The 15,929-nt window shown below is 29.6% G+C and overlaps 2 protein-coding genes across 2 annotated transcripts; both read left to right on the forward strand.

The window, feature by feature from the left end:
- The first annotated feature begins 785 nt into the window (after positions 1-785).
- Positions 786-5,480, forward strand: LOC100797149 (annexin D3). The gene is made up of 6 exons (XM_003546682.5): positions 786-1,177; positions 1,623-1,768; positions 2,747-2,971; positions 3,569-3,781; positions 4,051-4,140; positions 4,990-5,480. The coding sequence occupies exons 1-6, from the start codon at positions 1,102-1,104 to the stop codon at positions 5,200-5,202; spliced, it is 963 nt and encodes a 320-aa protein (XP_003546730.1). The 5' UTR covers positions 786-1,101; the 3' UTR covers positions 5,203-5,480.
- Positions 5,481-9,933: 4,453 nt separating this feature from the next.
- LOC100797696 (repetitive proline-rich cell wall protein 1) lies at positions 9,934-13,389 on the forward strand. The gene is given in 3 exon segments (XM_006598057.4): positions 9,934-10,154; positions 12,180-12,990; positions 12,992-13,389. Coding segments are annotated over 3 exon segments (1,143 nt in total). The 5' UTR covers positions 9,934-9,955; the 3' UTR covers positions 13,125-13,389.
- The last annotated feature ends 2,540 nt before the right edge of the window (positions 13,390-15,929 follow it).

Consider the following 15,929-nt stretch of genomic DNA (forward strand, 5'->3'; position numbering starts at 1 on the left):
TTTAAAAACGTAAAATTAATTTTATTTTAATTCCTTCAAGTAAACCAATAAATTAATATGAAACTTAATTTTCTATAAATTTGAATATTATATAAACTATATGTTGATGTAAATTAAAATGATTATTAATAAGTGAAATACAAGGTATATTTTAAAAGATGAATATACTCTTTTATTTCTAATACGATATGTACTGAATTTAATGATTTGTTATTTTTTGTTGTTATTATATTTTACTATTATCCATCATTGTGTGTTGGCATGGTTTAGACTTTTGTGTACCCCGAGCAATTTGTTCCACAAGTTTTGGTCGACGGTAGGTAGGTACATATGATTTTTTATGAATGTGAAATAATAATAAAAAAAACCCTTCAATTACTGATTAAAAAAAAAACAGAAGATTGAAACACTTCAATACACACTACAGTAAACTGCTGTCATGGCTAGAAGTTAAAACCATCAATAATTATTCAAAGTAATGGAAGGAATTAAACATAAAAAGAAATGAATTTTGAATTTTTTGTACTATTAAGTGTTTTACAGAATTTTTAAATTACTCAATTATCAAAATAAATTTTTTTGAAGCACTCATTGATAATTTTCTAAATATTTAATAAAAATTTTCTCAATGTTTAAGAAAAGTAACGTTAAACGAAAAAAATAAATTCATTTGATATTTATAAATAAAAATCTTATTATTTAGTTTTTTTTTAAATTGACAAAACAAAAGTAACATATGCCATAATTAAAATAAATTGAGCAGTTTCGAGAAATAAAAATTGGAAAACTTCCACTAATCCAAAAAATAAATATGTGAAAATTGTGGTGCGTTTCCATGCAATTCAATAGAATGAAGATGCACAACAAAAGTTTCATAAACACAAAGGACTTCAATTGGAATTTCTCAATTTGAAACCAAGCAAACGTAGGGGCAAAAACGGTAAATCAGAAAAGATCATCAAAATCTTAATTTTAGCGAAATTGTTGGATGATGCTTTGAGGAGGGAACAACAACTGACACATTCAAAACACGTGTAAACTGTTTCTATTACCTTGAGATTTGTTGTCACTGAAAAACTCACCTAGACTGTCTCAGGGAAAATGGCTTCATTGAAACTGCCAGAGGTTGTTCCTTCTCCCACACAAGACAGTGAACGACTCAGAAAGGCTTTCCAAGGTCTCTCTCTCTCTCTCTCTCTCTCTCTCTCTCTTTCTCTCTCTCTCTCTCTCACCATAAGAACATTTGTTAATGCTGAAGAAAATTGAAAAACTGAATTCTGTTGTGATTTGAGTTATCAATGAATTTAGGCTGCAAGAATTGTGTTAAAAAAACTGAAATTTTGTAGTTTTGTTTTTTGGGGGTAATGGGGTTTCCACAAACATTATTATGTCTGCAATTCTATGAAATTCTTGGTTATATCGTTCCAATGGAATGTAATGTTTGATTTTATAACAAAGTTTTATGCTTTCTTAGTATTGGTAGGAGTTTGGATAATGGGGCATTTGAGGCATTGCCAATGCTTTTGCTTGTTATTTAGTCCTTATGGTAATTTGTGTATGAGTTATTTTTTGGCATTAAATGGTTGGTGGTGATGATTATGATTTTGGGAAACTTGATGTAGGATTTGGGACAGATGAGAAAGCGGTGATATTGGTATTGGGACACAGGAATGCTCAACAAAGGAAGAAAATTGGAGAAACTTATCAGCAGCTTTACAATGAATCGCTTGTCGATCGTCTTCATTCTGAATTGTCTGGTGATTTTAGAGTATGTCATGGTTGCTTCACTTGGTTGGGTTTTTATTACCTTTTGCTTTTAAGAAAATAGTTCTTCATCATTGTGTTTTATTGACATATTTGATAGAATTCAACTGAAATAATGTGATGTCCCTTTTTAGTGGTTATGATAATTTTGATGTGTAGTTTTCCTTGGGACAATGCAAATTGGTCAATTTTGCTTATGTAAGTTGCCATTGCCAACCAGCATTGACCAATCATGTGCTTTGTTGCATTAAGCAAAAACATTAAGGGGGTAAACTTACAAAATGGATTTTTGGCTGGATTTTTATTTTTTATTTTAAATGTTCATGGAAGACTGGATTGAATTTTTTACTTTGTAGGTTTTCTTGCTTGCCTGAATTCTTTTACACCGTTTCAAATTTTTCTCCAATAGGGGAGCTTAAGGTCACATAAGCTATATTTGTCTGCTTATACTCAATTTTTCAAAAAGAAGAGAGGTTCTGAAGAAGAGAGAAAATGAAAGATAAAATGGATTGTATATTCTGAGAATCTAATATTTTATCAAATATTTATATTTCCTTCTTAATTCTAGGTTTTGTTTTTTTTTTTTTTCTTTTTTGAATAGCCAAATGAATTTCATTGAAAGAAAAACTTAGTGTAGAGCACAAGACGTGACCCAACCAAGCTATAAAGTATTACAGAGCAATACCTTGCACGTCAGTGCAGATTAATGTGATAAGCCTGTGATTTAGATGCTTCTTTATCGGTCATTAAGGTGACAGTTACATAGCTCAACGAAATGTATTGTTTAATCTTTCAACTATTTAATATATTGAATATTGATGTTTGTACCTACAATTGTTAGTCTTTTGGCTCATTATTCCTTTTGTCCATGGTTGAAGTTCATTGGATTGTAGAACTTTCAGTCTCCAAAGCATGCCATTTTTTCTTGAAGTAATCATATGATCTACTAAGTTCTGTGACTTAAACTTATGATGCATGACAGAATGCTGTAATTCTCTGGACCTACGATCCTCCAGAAAGGCATGCGAGACTAGCAAAGGATGCATTGAAGGCTAAGAAGGGGATTAAACACCTTCAGGTTCTGGTTGAAATAGCATGTGCATCAACTCCTAACCATTTGGTGGCTGTGAGGCAGGCTTACTGCTCTCTCTTTGATTGCTCACTTGAGGAGGACATCATAGCCTCTGTTGCTCCAGCCCTCAGAAAGGTAAGAAAATGAAAATTTCTTAGACATTCAGAACAGAAACATCATGTACGAAGTAGCTATTTGTTAGGTAAATGTGCATGATAGGTTCCAAATTTCTTACTACTATCATTTTAAGTAGCCGAGTATGCGAAATGGGAAATGCTTAGTAGTAACACGGAATAAAACAAGAGTGAAAAACATATTACAAAAGAACTCGGTCAATTTATTATTAAGGATGTTTCTTTTTCATGCATTTTATGATGTGAAGAATGAGGATACAAAGAAAAAAATATAACTGACAATGGGAATGAGGAAGAAGAAAATATATGAATGAAGTTTCAAATTGTAATTTCTATAAAGTTGGCATCATTCATTCAGTAAACTCAAGCACAGGTAAACGGATAGTTTTCTTTGCGGGCTGACCATGCTTCAAACCAGAAAATTAAGGCTTGAATTGTTAGTGTCATAATCAGAATCACATCCCTTAAGATTCATTGATTCTTTAAAGCAGCTATTAAAGTCAGAATATACTGTTGCATTCATGATTCACTGTAACATTTAATTTCCAATCTGTTCTATCATTTTCTCTGAAAGTTTGATAGGCGTAATCTTGTGCAGCTTTTAGTGAGCCTAGTAAGCTCATTCAGGTATGATAAAGTGGCTGTAAATTTGGAGGTAGCCAAGGAAGAGGCATCAAAACTACATGAAGCTATCAACAGCAAGCAATTAGACAATGATCATATTATTTGGATACTTAGCACCAGGAATCTTTTCCAGCTCCGGGAAACTTTTGCATGCTACAATAACCTCTATGGGAATACATTGGAACAGGTTTTGCTTCAAAATTTTAGGTTCTTATATAAGATTGTAATTTTAATCAGCTAACATTGTTAAATTTTACATTGCTGCTGATTTATATCTGGTCACTTGTTTAAAAACAGCTAAGTTTTTTAACCTAAAAGTAAAATGCTTTAGTTACTACAATGATGCGACAGTATCCTGTTCATTAATAGTTTAAAAATTTACATTTATAGTGGATTAGATATCCACACATGATTATTTTATGTATCCATAAGAAGTTTGGATGATTTTCTTGACAGGACATAAAAAAATGTGGTAATGGTGATTTGGAATCTCTCTTACATACGGTGATATGGTGTATAGACTGCCCCGAGAAACATTTTGCAAAGGTGATTAATTTTCTTCTACTGAAGCTGACTTACTAAATCAATACACTATTACGTAGAAAACTTAAATGGTAATGCCTTATCATACTAAGGTGTCAATTCATTAGAATCTACTGATCAAGTACATTCTCAAGATTAATTTAAAATCTGCTTTTACAGAAATATGTCAACTAAAAGAAACTGTGTATCTTTAAATGTTCAGCCACTTTCCGTTGTTAGTGTTTAATTTTCAAAGCCAAGGTCAACTTTATCAGTAATCTGAACAATACTTGCCGCATAGACAATTAGTGACTTCTAAAATTCTTGGGCATTTTATTTACCTGTAGTGCTGGCAAAATGAATGATATCAGTTTGAGTTTCCTTTTTATGCACTGTAAATCTATAGTTGTATATGTTATGCATAGCACATATTAACAATTTATTTTTCTCTACCATCTTAAAGGAACTTTTTTCTATGGAAAAATGGTCAAATAAGATATTTTGTATTGCACAGCAACACGACTGTATAGTTTCTCTTAATTTTTCTTTTCGCTATTCTTTCTGGGGTAGTATATAATATTTCCATATCCTCAAGTAAACATCTATTTTTGTTCCTTTAGATATATACAATGTCATTGTTTTTGGTCCTTCAAAATAGTTCTCCAATATCAAATTTTGACATTAATTTGACTGTTTTTGAAGACCAATTTTATGTAAACACTTAATCTGTGGAAAGTCAAAATAGGTGTTTGCTCTTATTTCTTTCAAGCTGCACCAAGACTATATAATATAACTGTAAAATTTATCATGAAAATACTCAAATGCAGCAATTGAGTCCAATCTCATTTTTCTTGGCTTTTATCCGCCTAACAGGTTGTAAGAGATTCTATAGTTGGGTTTGGAACCGATGAAGATTCCCTCAACAGAGCTATTGTAACTCGAGCCGAAATTGATCTGTTGAACGTCAGATTTGAATATGCTAACGTGTACAAGTCTAGTCTTGATGATGATGTTATTGGGGATACTTCAGGGTACTACAAAGATTTTTTGATGACTTTGCTAGGGAAAGGTCCAGATGGAGAGTGATACATTATAACCAACAAGCACAGCTCATGGTATTCTAGGATTGCTTGTAATCTGCATTTGATGGTCTAGACTCTGTAATATATATGTTGCTCCTTTTTATTTCAAAAGAATCAGAATTCAAGATTGAAACCAAAACCATTTATTTGTTATTCTGCATTGACTTTGTGTAGATTAATTGTAGCTTGATGTCTTGGTGTATAGTAAATAACAAGGGATTTATGATGTGAAACACAGAATTTGTATCTTGGTTGCAATTATAATATTATTTTACACATGCATAATAGTATGTTGATGATATCTATAGCTCTTTTGTTTCCCTTAAATTTTATATTTCCTAAATTTTTTATTCTGCAATGAACCATTAGTCAATGACTTGACATTAAAAGTTTTATAACTTCTATAGTTTTTTCTGGCATCCGTACAAAGTACTTGGACTTCTTGCAAACCCATAAAATGCTTTCTTCCTTTGATTCAAATGCTATCTAACCTTTCTGCCAGAATCATTACTCCTAACATTTGTCAGCCATTGTTTAGATATAAGTTTAAAGCATAAAAATTGTTCCAAGTCTCTATTTGCAAATTGTGTCAATAGAAACAAATAATACTTTTACAAGAAGAAAAAAAAACTTAGGCTTTGTTTGTTTAATAGCTTTTTTTGAAATAGTTTTATGTGTTTTATGTTTTCTAAAATTTGTTTGTTTCCCAAGCATATTTAAAATTACCTATCTCCTGATCCCAATTCAGTTTTATAACTGTTCTTTGAGCACTTGAATATAATACTTATAAAAAAGACGAGAATGATAAAACATCTCCCAACTGTTTCTATTTTCTTAGTTTTTAAGACGCTTGTTTTATAAATAATTTTCAAAAATTAAAAGATTTTGGATGAAAAACTATTTGTTGAGTAAGAAGAGAATCAAAGAGACCCAAGTAAGATCAGAAGATGTATCAAATACTAACGAAGTTAGCATTGTGAGGTTATTTGTGGGATTCATTTAATAAAAAAATTTCAAATTGATAAGTTTAAGGAAAGAGTTGCTTAAGTTATAAAAAACAAATGCTGATATGGAGATGCTCTTACAATGGTCAATAGAATCTTATAAGAACTAGAATAACTTGTTAAGGTTATTGGCTCAGTCATGGCAACAATTCTCACTGGTGACTTCAGAGTGGAACTATAATCCACTGAGATCTCCAAGATCACCATTCTATTGTCCCATAAAAACTCAATGATTTATTCCAACGACTTGTTAATAATAATAATAATAGTAATAATAATAATAATAATAAAAATAATTAAAAGTACACACACTGACCCACAAACATTGTGAAGCAGCGAGTGCTTAAATAAGCACTTGGTGCTTCATAGGAATTGACGAATTGTGTCCAATGTTAAATTCTTATAGAGAAACATGTGCGATCGAGATGCTCTAAGTGAGTGTCGGTGAAATTGTGCGTAAGAAAAGGTTGTGCATGAAGGGGAATAGGACAAACTTTCAATTCAAATATAAGAATAATATTTTAAAATATAGGTAAAATAGGAAAAACCATATTTTACAAAGATTATTTAATCGATAGTAGATTATTTATTAATATTATATAAAAATTGATATATTAACAATATTAGTATTTAAAAATTTTAATTTGAAAAATCCAAAGAGCAGGATTTTGATTTTAAATAAAATTAATTAGGAAATAAGTAAGGAGTTTAAAGAATAAATATTGTTCTAGTAACTATTAGCGAATTGTCAAAAGAAGCAAAAAACACTTTTAGGAAGAAAAAAAAATGTAGAATCTTATATATCTATAATCATATATTTATTCATATAATAATAATAATAATAATAATATATCATAATTTATGGTAAGTTAAATCTGCTATAAATTATTAGGAATTTAACGCCTCCGTTAATTATCTACGGCTTGACCGTTTATAATGTCTTTTTACACTCTTTTTTTATATTTTTTTTTATTGATTAAAATGTATTGGAAATAACTAATTTTGGTTGGTTTCACATGATTTTCACTTCTAATTTAGCTGTGAAACTTATTAAAAAAGATAATTTTTAATAAATTTTTATCAATCATAGAGAGTATTAAAACAAAGAAAAGTGTCAGCATTAATCCTATATAGTTTATTGAAGGAAAAGTTTACTATAATCTTCCTATAACGACAACCTCAAATTTACCTATTGTAAAGAAAAGTGTCAGCATTAATCCTATATAGTTTATTGAAGGAAAAGTTTACTATAATCTTCCTATACCGACAACCTCAAATTTACCTATTGTAACACCCATTATAATAACGAGAATTCCAGTGAGTGCATTAAATACTAAAACCAATGCTTCAAATTGGTAAATCATTAAAACTTTTACCTAAAAGAAGCCAGCAATATTACAAAGTATAGTTCCCCATACAAGTATACTACTGCAACACTCCCTCCATATGGGAACAAATTAACCAGAATCAGTGTAAAACGAAAACAAAGAATGGTTAGACACTTCCTCTTTTTATGAATTATATATCTGATAACTGATGGGATCAGATTTGTTGAAAAGCTACTATTTAGAATTAATTGTCACTTAGTGTTGAGTGTTGATGACTAAGCTCCAAGCCATGCGTAAAGATGAGAACCTTTAAATGTGATTAAGTCTTGAATTAAAGATTAATTTTATAATCAGTTCAAATAATTAATATTTTTAGAGATATTCATGCCTCATCTGGGGGAGAGTCGAAGCTCTTACGGTATGTTATTAAAACAAAATTGTTTCTATAGTCTTTTTTTTTTTTTCCTGAAATAATATATATATATATATATATATATATATATATATATATATATATATATATATATATATATACATATATAAAGAGTAGTTATTATAGGATAAGAAGTGCACCTCCCATACAGTTTCTTTGTTGAATCACAACTCAAGTGATTGGAGTGAGACAGATCACATGTCATTTTCTTCCCAGCTTTCCCACAGGCTGGCATTCTCACAATGGCACATGCTTCTCAACTTGTTCCTATACCTCTACTTACTTTTTTTAGGTACGGACTTTTAATATATACCACACTCCTCTTTTTGACTTCATTTATGGTTATATGAATTTTATGGCAATTTGCCCTAACAACTTTTGCATGAACAGATTCAACCCGGAACATAGGTTTCGTACCAATCACACCCGTGTAACAAACTAACAGTTTATCAATGTAAAGAACAACATTATGTATATTTATAGGTGAATAGATATAATTATTATATATCTTTATAGATTTTTTTACTGCTAGAAGTGAAGGGGTTGCAGAGGGGTGTGTGATTGGCTTCATCGGAATGTATATAATAAAGGAATCACCTGACGGCAAAAGCATGAAAGGAGTAAAGTTTATGTACTGCGTTTGGGTACATGTTCCCAACTCACGTTTTTTTTTTCACCTCAAATACATAAATGCAGACACTAAGAAAGAAAAAGAAAAGGTAGAAGCATCTGGCTAGAAGCAGATCCATTGTGTGAAATTAAACACAGATCCAAATATACATGCATTTAGTCCTAAGATTAAAATGAATGAGCAAAATTAAATTTATATAAAATAATCTAGCTTGATCGTTCGTATATGATTTCGTCATTAAGTACTCTTCTTAATTAACTCTCACATCCTTATTAAACATGCCTCTATATTTATGTGTGTGGATCTACATAGTTTAAGTTTAAGTGTTAAACTTATTTCACTAAATAATTAACTTACAAATTTGTTAATACTTCATCAATATTATATGTACCTTTTATTGGTAATTGACATTATATGTAGTTTAATTTTTAAAATACGAATATAAATATTAGTTAAAGATCATATATTTATGAATGTTCTTATCTTTAATTATCACCTAATTCAGTGTTTATTTTTATTAACAGTAATAATAAATAGCATGAACAATCTTAACACGAAAAAACAAATTTAGCGGAAAAAAGGATACAAAATACTTATTCAGGAAGTGAACTGAGCAGAGAAAAGTTTTTTTTTTAAAATAAAATTCTAATATGTGCTATTTGTACCAATCTGTGCAATATATTTCGTACCTTTTATCATTTCCCTTTTAGTGAAATAAATTATTAAGTGAAATAAGTTTTTCAACACTTACTCTTGTACATATATGCACCATATTATTATTATTTCAAGTAGTTCTGTGTCCAATTCCATTAATTCATTAATTGCAAAGAAATGATATTTATCAGTCATGTATATATATTGTCCTCCATTTCATTGCCAAGAAAAGACATTTATCGATGTAGTTCACCTTTCATTTTAGAATCTTTACATAATCAAGCTTAATTAATAAATTAAATTAATGATATTTGGCATGCCACTTTAAAGTGTGTGAACCTTCCCTAGTTCTATGCAATATTCCTATAACACCCCAAAATGGAAAAAGAAACCTAACTTGGCAGGCTCATTTATTAGAACACACGCATGCATCCTCAGCTACAAAATCGGTGTTAAACGCTACTTATCTCTGAACACATTCCCAACTACCCATAATGCTCCCTAACTATATCTAAAATCTCATAGTATAGCATATTCACAAAAATTAATGAAGGACAATCACGTAATGCACTTGTTTATAATAATAATAATAATAATAATAATAATAATAATAATAATAATAATAATAATAATAATAATAATAATAATAATAATAATAATAATAATCATTTAATGCACAGTTCAACCGAAGCTAGGTATTATAAATAATGCAAGTATGGGGCAAGATTAACTCAAGCTTTCAGACATTTTCCCTTTTCAGCTTTCATTGGTGTGGCCTAGCTGTTTTCTCAATGAGAAAGCCTTCATCTCTGCAAAGCGCACTTTTGCGCTTTGGGGTTCCCTTGTTGCTTGTTATCACCTTCTGTTATGCTACTTCTACTGCTGCAGCAACAACTCAAGTTTCAGGTTTGTGCATGGTTTATGCTTAATTTTCACTCCTCTAAAGTTGACCAGTAATGATAAGAAAGTTAATAGTTAATATTTTAACAAAATTTATGATTTGTTGTGCAATATTGATATATGAGTAATTTTAAATTCTTCTACTATACTCTTTTACTGGTCCTTCTATTTTTTTTATATGGTAACTATTGAAATTGAACCATTGAATGCATTTATATTTTAAACTATTAAATATAACAATGTAAAATAATTTTATATTGTTTCCATATAAAAAAATATAAAGTAAGTATATATAACATTGTTATTCTCATATTAATAATTAAAATTACTTACTTTATCTCTAAAATGAAATGTTTTACATTAAGACATAAATTTATTGAGAGAAAATGTGATATACATAAATAATTTAATATTCTTATTTAATTGTAAATTATTATATAATGAGTTAGTTAGTTTTATATACTTCACATGCATTGTAAATACTTCCTGGACATACATAGTCTTTTTTTTTTTGTTAGTGACTAGATAGTTATAGTCTTTGACTGATATTATTGTGATGAACGTTCAATTCAATCATTTATGTTTGCACCAACATGCATTTGACCATCGATAAATGTTGTTCATATGTAATTTTTATAATAATTTACACATATCTACTTTCTCTCTACCATTATATATATGAGTAATGATATACAATAATTTTATTATTTTAAACACTTCATCAATACCTTTTATTTGTTAATCTCTCATCTTATCACATCTTAAAATTTATCTATTTATCTTTATCTCTGTGTTCAATCGGTGGTAAGGTGTTCATGTAACATTTTCTAACTTATATATGATACTTCCTTCTCTCTAATTTTTATCTCTTTCTCTAGTATATGATTTATAGCAAAAAATTGGTGTGTTAATTATATCTGGCTTCCATAGAAATAGTGGCCACTCATCTGCAACTGGCTATAATTAGAATCAAGTTGGTTTCTGCATACTTGATTTCTTAACAAGTATTTCGTAACATTATTGAAACATTATTATTAAATGATAAACTAATTAAATTTTAAAATTATCGTAATATTAATTAATCATAAATTAAATTTAAATTTTAAAATTTGGATTTTGACTTACTATATTAATACCAATGATTTTTCTTAATTTAAATAATTTATTAAGTTAAATATATTTTTAATCCTTTAAAGTTGAATTATTTTCTTTGTAGACTTCCAAATTTAAAGTTATTTTTTTAATTATTGAAATTTAAAAAATATTATTTTTAATTCTTTTACATGGTACGAGTCAAACATGGAATAAAAAATTTATAATTTGTGATAATTTTTGACAGCTAAAATTTGATATTTTACGTACTTTACATTTTAAAGTACATTTCTAGTGGTTAAAAATTGTTATAATTAAGTCAGTAAAAAAATTAAAAATCCATGAATCACTTTAGAAATTACTTTAATTTGTTTATTGACTTGATTTTTCTAATTTCATATCACCAGCACATCATACTTTAAAATATAAAAGAAAATCAAATCACAATGGTAAAAAATTAAAAAATTATGAATATCTTATTTCCTGTATGACTCACACCTTGTAGAAGGATAAAAAAATATTTTGCGAATTTTAGAACTAAAATAAATAACTTTAAATTTGAAGGACTAAAAAAAAAAGACTCACATATGAGAGAAACTTAAAACATATATAACTTTAATTTATTTCTAAAATTCCCTCTTTAATTTTAAGAGTCTTTTAATTTAAATTTTATTCCAATCCAATAAAATAGAATTTTATTATTAACAATAAAATATCTAATATTCTATTTACTTTATTTTTTATATAAATTTTACTTAAATTTAAATATACACATAAAATGCACAAAAAATTCTATTCATGCTAGTTTTTATTCATATACTTACCAAATAATAAAAAGTTTCTATACTCTGTAATTCCATCCATCTATATGAAATTTAAATTTATTATTTTATAAATAATATGTGTGTTCATATTATGTTCTTTTGCATTTCTTATTAGGGAATGAAGAGCTGCCAAAGACAAACCTAAATGGGCATGATGAAGAAGCAAAATTCGGATTTTTTCATCATAAACCAATATTCAAGAAACATATTCCAATTCCAGTATATAAACCTGTACCAAAGCCATTTCCAGTGTATAAACCTATACCAAAGCCAGTTCCAGTTCCAGTGTACAAGCCTATTCCAAAGCCAGTGTATAAGCCTATTCCAAAGCCAGTTCCAGTGTACAAGCCTATACCAAAGCCAGTTCCAGTTCCAGTGTATAAGCCTATTCCAAAGCCAGTGTACAAGCCTATTCCGAAGCCAGTGTATAAGCCTATTCCAAAGCCAGTTCCAGTGTACAAGCCTATACCAAAGCCAGTTCCAGTTCCAGTGTATAAGCCTATTCCAAAGCCAGTGTACAAGCCTATTCCGAAGCCAGTGTATAAGCCTATTCCAAAGCCAGTTCCAGTGTATAAGCCTATTCCAAAGCCAGTTCCAGTGTATAAGCCTATTCCAAAACCAGTGTACAAGCCTATTCCAAAGCCAGTTCCCGTGTATAAGCCTATACCAAAGCCAGTTCCCATTTATAAGCCAATTCCCATTTTTAAGCCAATACCGAAACCAGTTCCCATTTATAAGCCAATTCCCATTTTTAAGCCAGTACCGAAACCAGTTCCCATTTATAAGCCAATTCCAATTTTTAAGCCAGTACCAACACCAATTCCTTTTTTTAAGCCTATACCAAAGCCTGTTCCTATTGTTAAACCTATTCCTATTCCAGTTTTTAAACCCATACCTAAACCATTTCCAATTGTTAAACCTATCCCTTAAGCCAAAGTCATTTTTTAAGCCAGAGACTTTCTTCAGAAAACCTATTCCTAAACTTCACCCAAATCTGATAAAGCACGGTCTTCTACATTTTCCAATTCACAATACAATTCCTACAATTTCAACTCCATAAGATGATTTGGCCGTGTCCTATAAAATTATTGTACTTAGAACGTTATCCCATTCTATTTCCAATATAGCTACGTTTGTTCTAAAACATCAACGGGGTTTCTGTAGAAATCCTATCGTACTCTTGTGCATTGTATTAGAATATATGCAGTTCATTTGCCTCAATAATCTTCTCAGCATTGCCGTTGTAAATTGATTTGTATGTATTATTCCAAGAATAGAACTAATTCTCTATTTTTGGTTTAAATAATATTTGTATTTCCTTTCAATATTTTGTATTACTCCATTTTCAGCAGGGCTCCACGTACAAAACTAACCCTAAACTAACCTTGATTAAGGAATTAAAAGAAAACAATGTGTAAATCATAGAAAAACACAAAAAGAAAAAATTTGGGAAACGTAATTTGTAGTCTTCTAATAATTTTTTTATATTCTTAAATAGTCCTTAATTAGTATTCTTAGGACACTTGTTAACATTTGTAAAAAAAAAAAATTAACTTGCAAAAGTTTTGATGTTTAAAAAGAAAAAAATGACCTCCTGGAAGTGATCCATATTAACTTCTTATTACAAGTTACACAGCATAAACTAATATATGTACGAATTGATGGAAATCGACAATCGTGATGTTTGTGATAATGTTTTAAATTTTCATTTTAACATTTAGCACCGTCTATTTTATGTACAGAAATGTGGACTCAATTTCTGATTTCAGCTTTCACCATTTCGTTTGTTTTATTTGTGAACGATATGTTGAAAGAGAAAGTAAAAGTATCCCACCAACTTACCCTAGTTCTTAGTAATCATTGGTTACGTAATGCAGGATGAAATCTGCTCTCATACATGTGTTGATCAACTTTAACGAAATTAAACTATATATATCTCGAGTATGTAAATGAATGGCAATCGTAATAATTTGTAATATATTTGAATACACAAGATTTATTTTATTTAACAATCATGCATATATCTCTTTTTTTAAAGGCAAAACCATGAATTATTATAAATAAAAGGCCACAATGTGTGACTCAAAACAGATTGCACGACAAAGATAAGGAAAGCCAAAAAAGTCCTAACAGACCATCTGCAGTCCATAGGATATGGACTATTACACCAATTGGCAAAAGCAACACCACTAGCAAAAGGATTCTTATATCTAATCCATGTCCACGAGATTCCCTAAATATGCAACAGAACTGAAGAGAAATGAGCAGCCTGATTTTGAAAAATGACCTTTTTCTTAGCCAAATGCATTCTGTTAATTTAAACACTATCAATATTTTTTATTTCTTTTTTCTCATCACATTATAAATCCTATTAAGTCTATATTTTTTTTTGCTCTCAAGGTGTTCAATGGGTGATAGGGATACTGCTCGTCATGTACCATTTTTCTTCCACCAAATAGAAATCCAGGCTGCACGTAATGTTGCTGAAGATCATAATGCTGCACCATAGCAAACACCCAACCACTTATAAATTGCATTACATAATTGATAGAAAATTTACAACTTAAAAATAAATGAGAGATCGTTTCACCACCTGAATCCACGATCCCCCCCCGCATCAATGCATCACGGGTTGGCAAACGTCCAAGGAGCAGCCTTCCAGGAAAAAACCAGAATTTGAGGGAGATGAAGTGATGATGGATCTAATTAAGACCCGAGGTGAGTGAGGAAAAGTTATTTTGAAAATAATTTTAATGCATAAAAATGAGAAAGGGGTTCAAACATATAAAAAGGTGTAAAATATAAAATTTTAAGATAAATATGTAAGACTTTATTAAAATAAGTATGTATATTTATTTATCATCATATGAAAAATATGTCAAAGAGTTGAAATACATAAAATTAAGAGTGCAAAATATAATTTTAAAAAAATAATGTGAATTTATTAAAATGAGAGAGTAAATTTGCCCATCCTCAATCAAACATAGTACGCCAGTGGGGACATATAGACTTCCAAAATGTGTTGAGCAAATTATCTAGATTGTGTAAATCGGGACCAGGAGAGGAGCAGAAGACTTTATAAACAGAAGCTACTAGGAAAAAAAGGAGAACTCATGCCTCCCCATTTCCATGATGAAATCTCGAGAATCCTATGTAATAAGTTTTTATTATTATAAGTTGCGATTAATTCCTTATTAGTGGTATGTATGTTTTAGACTTGGAAAGTCATCTTTGACTAAAGTGCTTCTTCAGTTTTGGAGTTGAAAGATCAAATATTCAATGACATCAATGGGTGATAATGACTACTAAATGCATTCATGATGGTATAATATCTATATATAGCACATGTGTTTGATCCCTGAACCCATATCTTTCATTTCGTTTGATATACCATCTACAAAGAGAGTGAGAGTTTGAAAGAACTAAAACAAAGTAGCTCTTTCATGACAATGATTGAAGGTATATTTTGATTTTGTTTTCTACATTTCTTATTGACTTATGTTTAGTTTTGTTGTTTGTAATATCACAGGTTTGTTATTTTAGTCTTTCAGTTGGTATCAGAGTCTCAGTTACCTCTGCCATGTTCATTTTTGATTTTCAGTATTGTTGGTGTTTAGAGCCTTGTTTGTTACAAATAAGATTAGAAATAATCTTTATTTTAATTGATTTCTTTATTTTTTGGGTTTTGAATCGTGTAAAACGGTACCTAAATGAGTGAAAATCGATCGGGTCTGTATGTGGGTTGATTGACCTTCTAGAGGTTGAAGACGATGAACAATTATTTTCTATTCGCTTAAAAAAAGAAGGGTAAACAGACCATGTCGGCACTGTCTGGGTCTAGAACTAGTGACCTTTAGTTTAAGGG

This window comes from Glycine max, chromosome 15 (assembly GCF_000004515.6).
Source record: "Glycine max cultivar Williams 82 chromosome 15, Glycine_max_v4.0, whole genome shotgun sequence".
Taxonomy (NCBI): Eukaryota; Viridiplantae; Streptophyta; class Magnoliopsida; order Fabales; family Fabaceae; genus Glycine; species Glycine max.

Excerpts from the sequence above, each read along its gene's own strand:
- LOC100797149 (XM_003546682.5), top strand. The coding sequence starts at position 1,102 with ATGGCTTCATTGAAACTGCCAGAGGTTGTTCCTTCTCCCACACAAGAC. Across the intron at positions 1,178-1,622 it reads ACTCAGAAAGGCTTTCCAAG|GATTTGGGACAGATGAGAAA; the intron begins GTCTCTCTCTCT and ends AACTTGATGTAG. Across the intron at positions 3,782-4,050 it reads ATGGGAATACATTGGAACAG|GACATAAAAAAATGTGGTAA; the intron begins GTTTTGCTTCAA and ends TTTTCTTGACAG.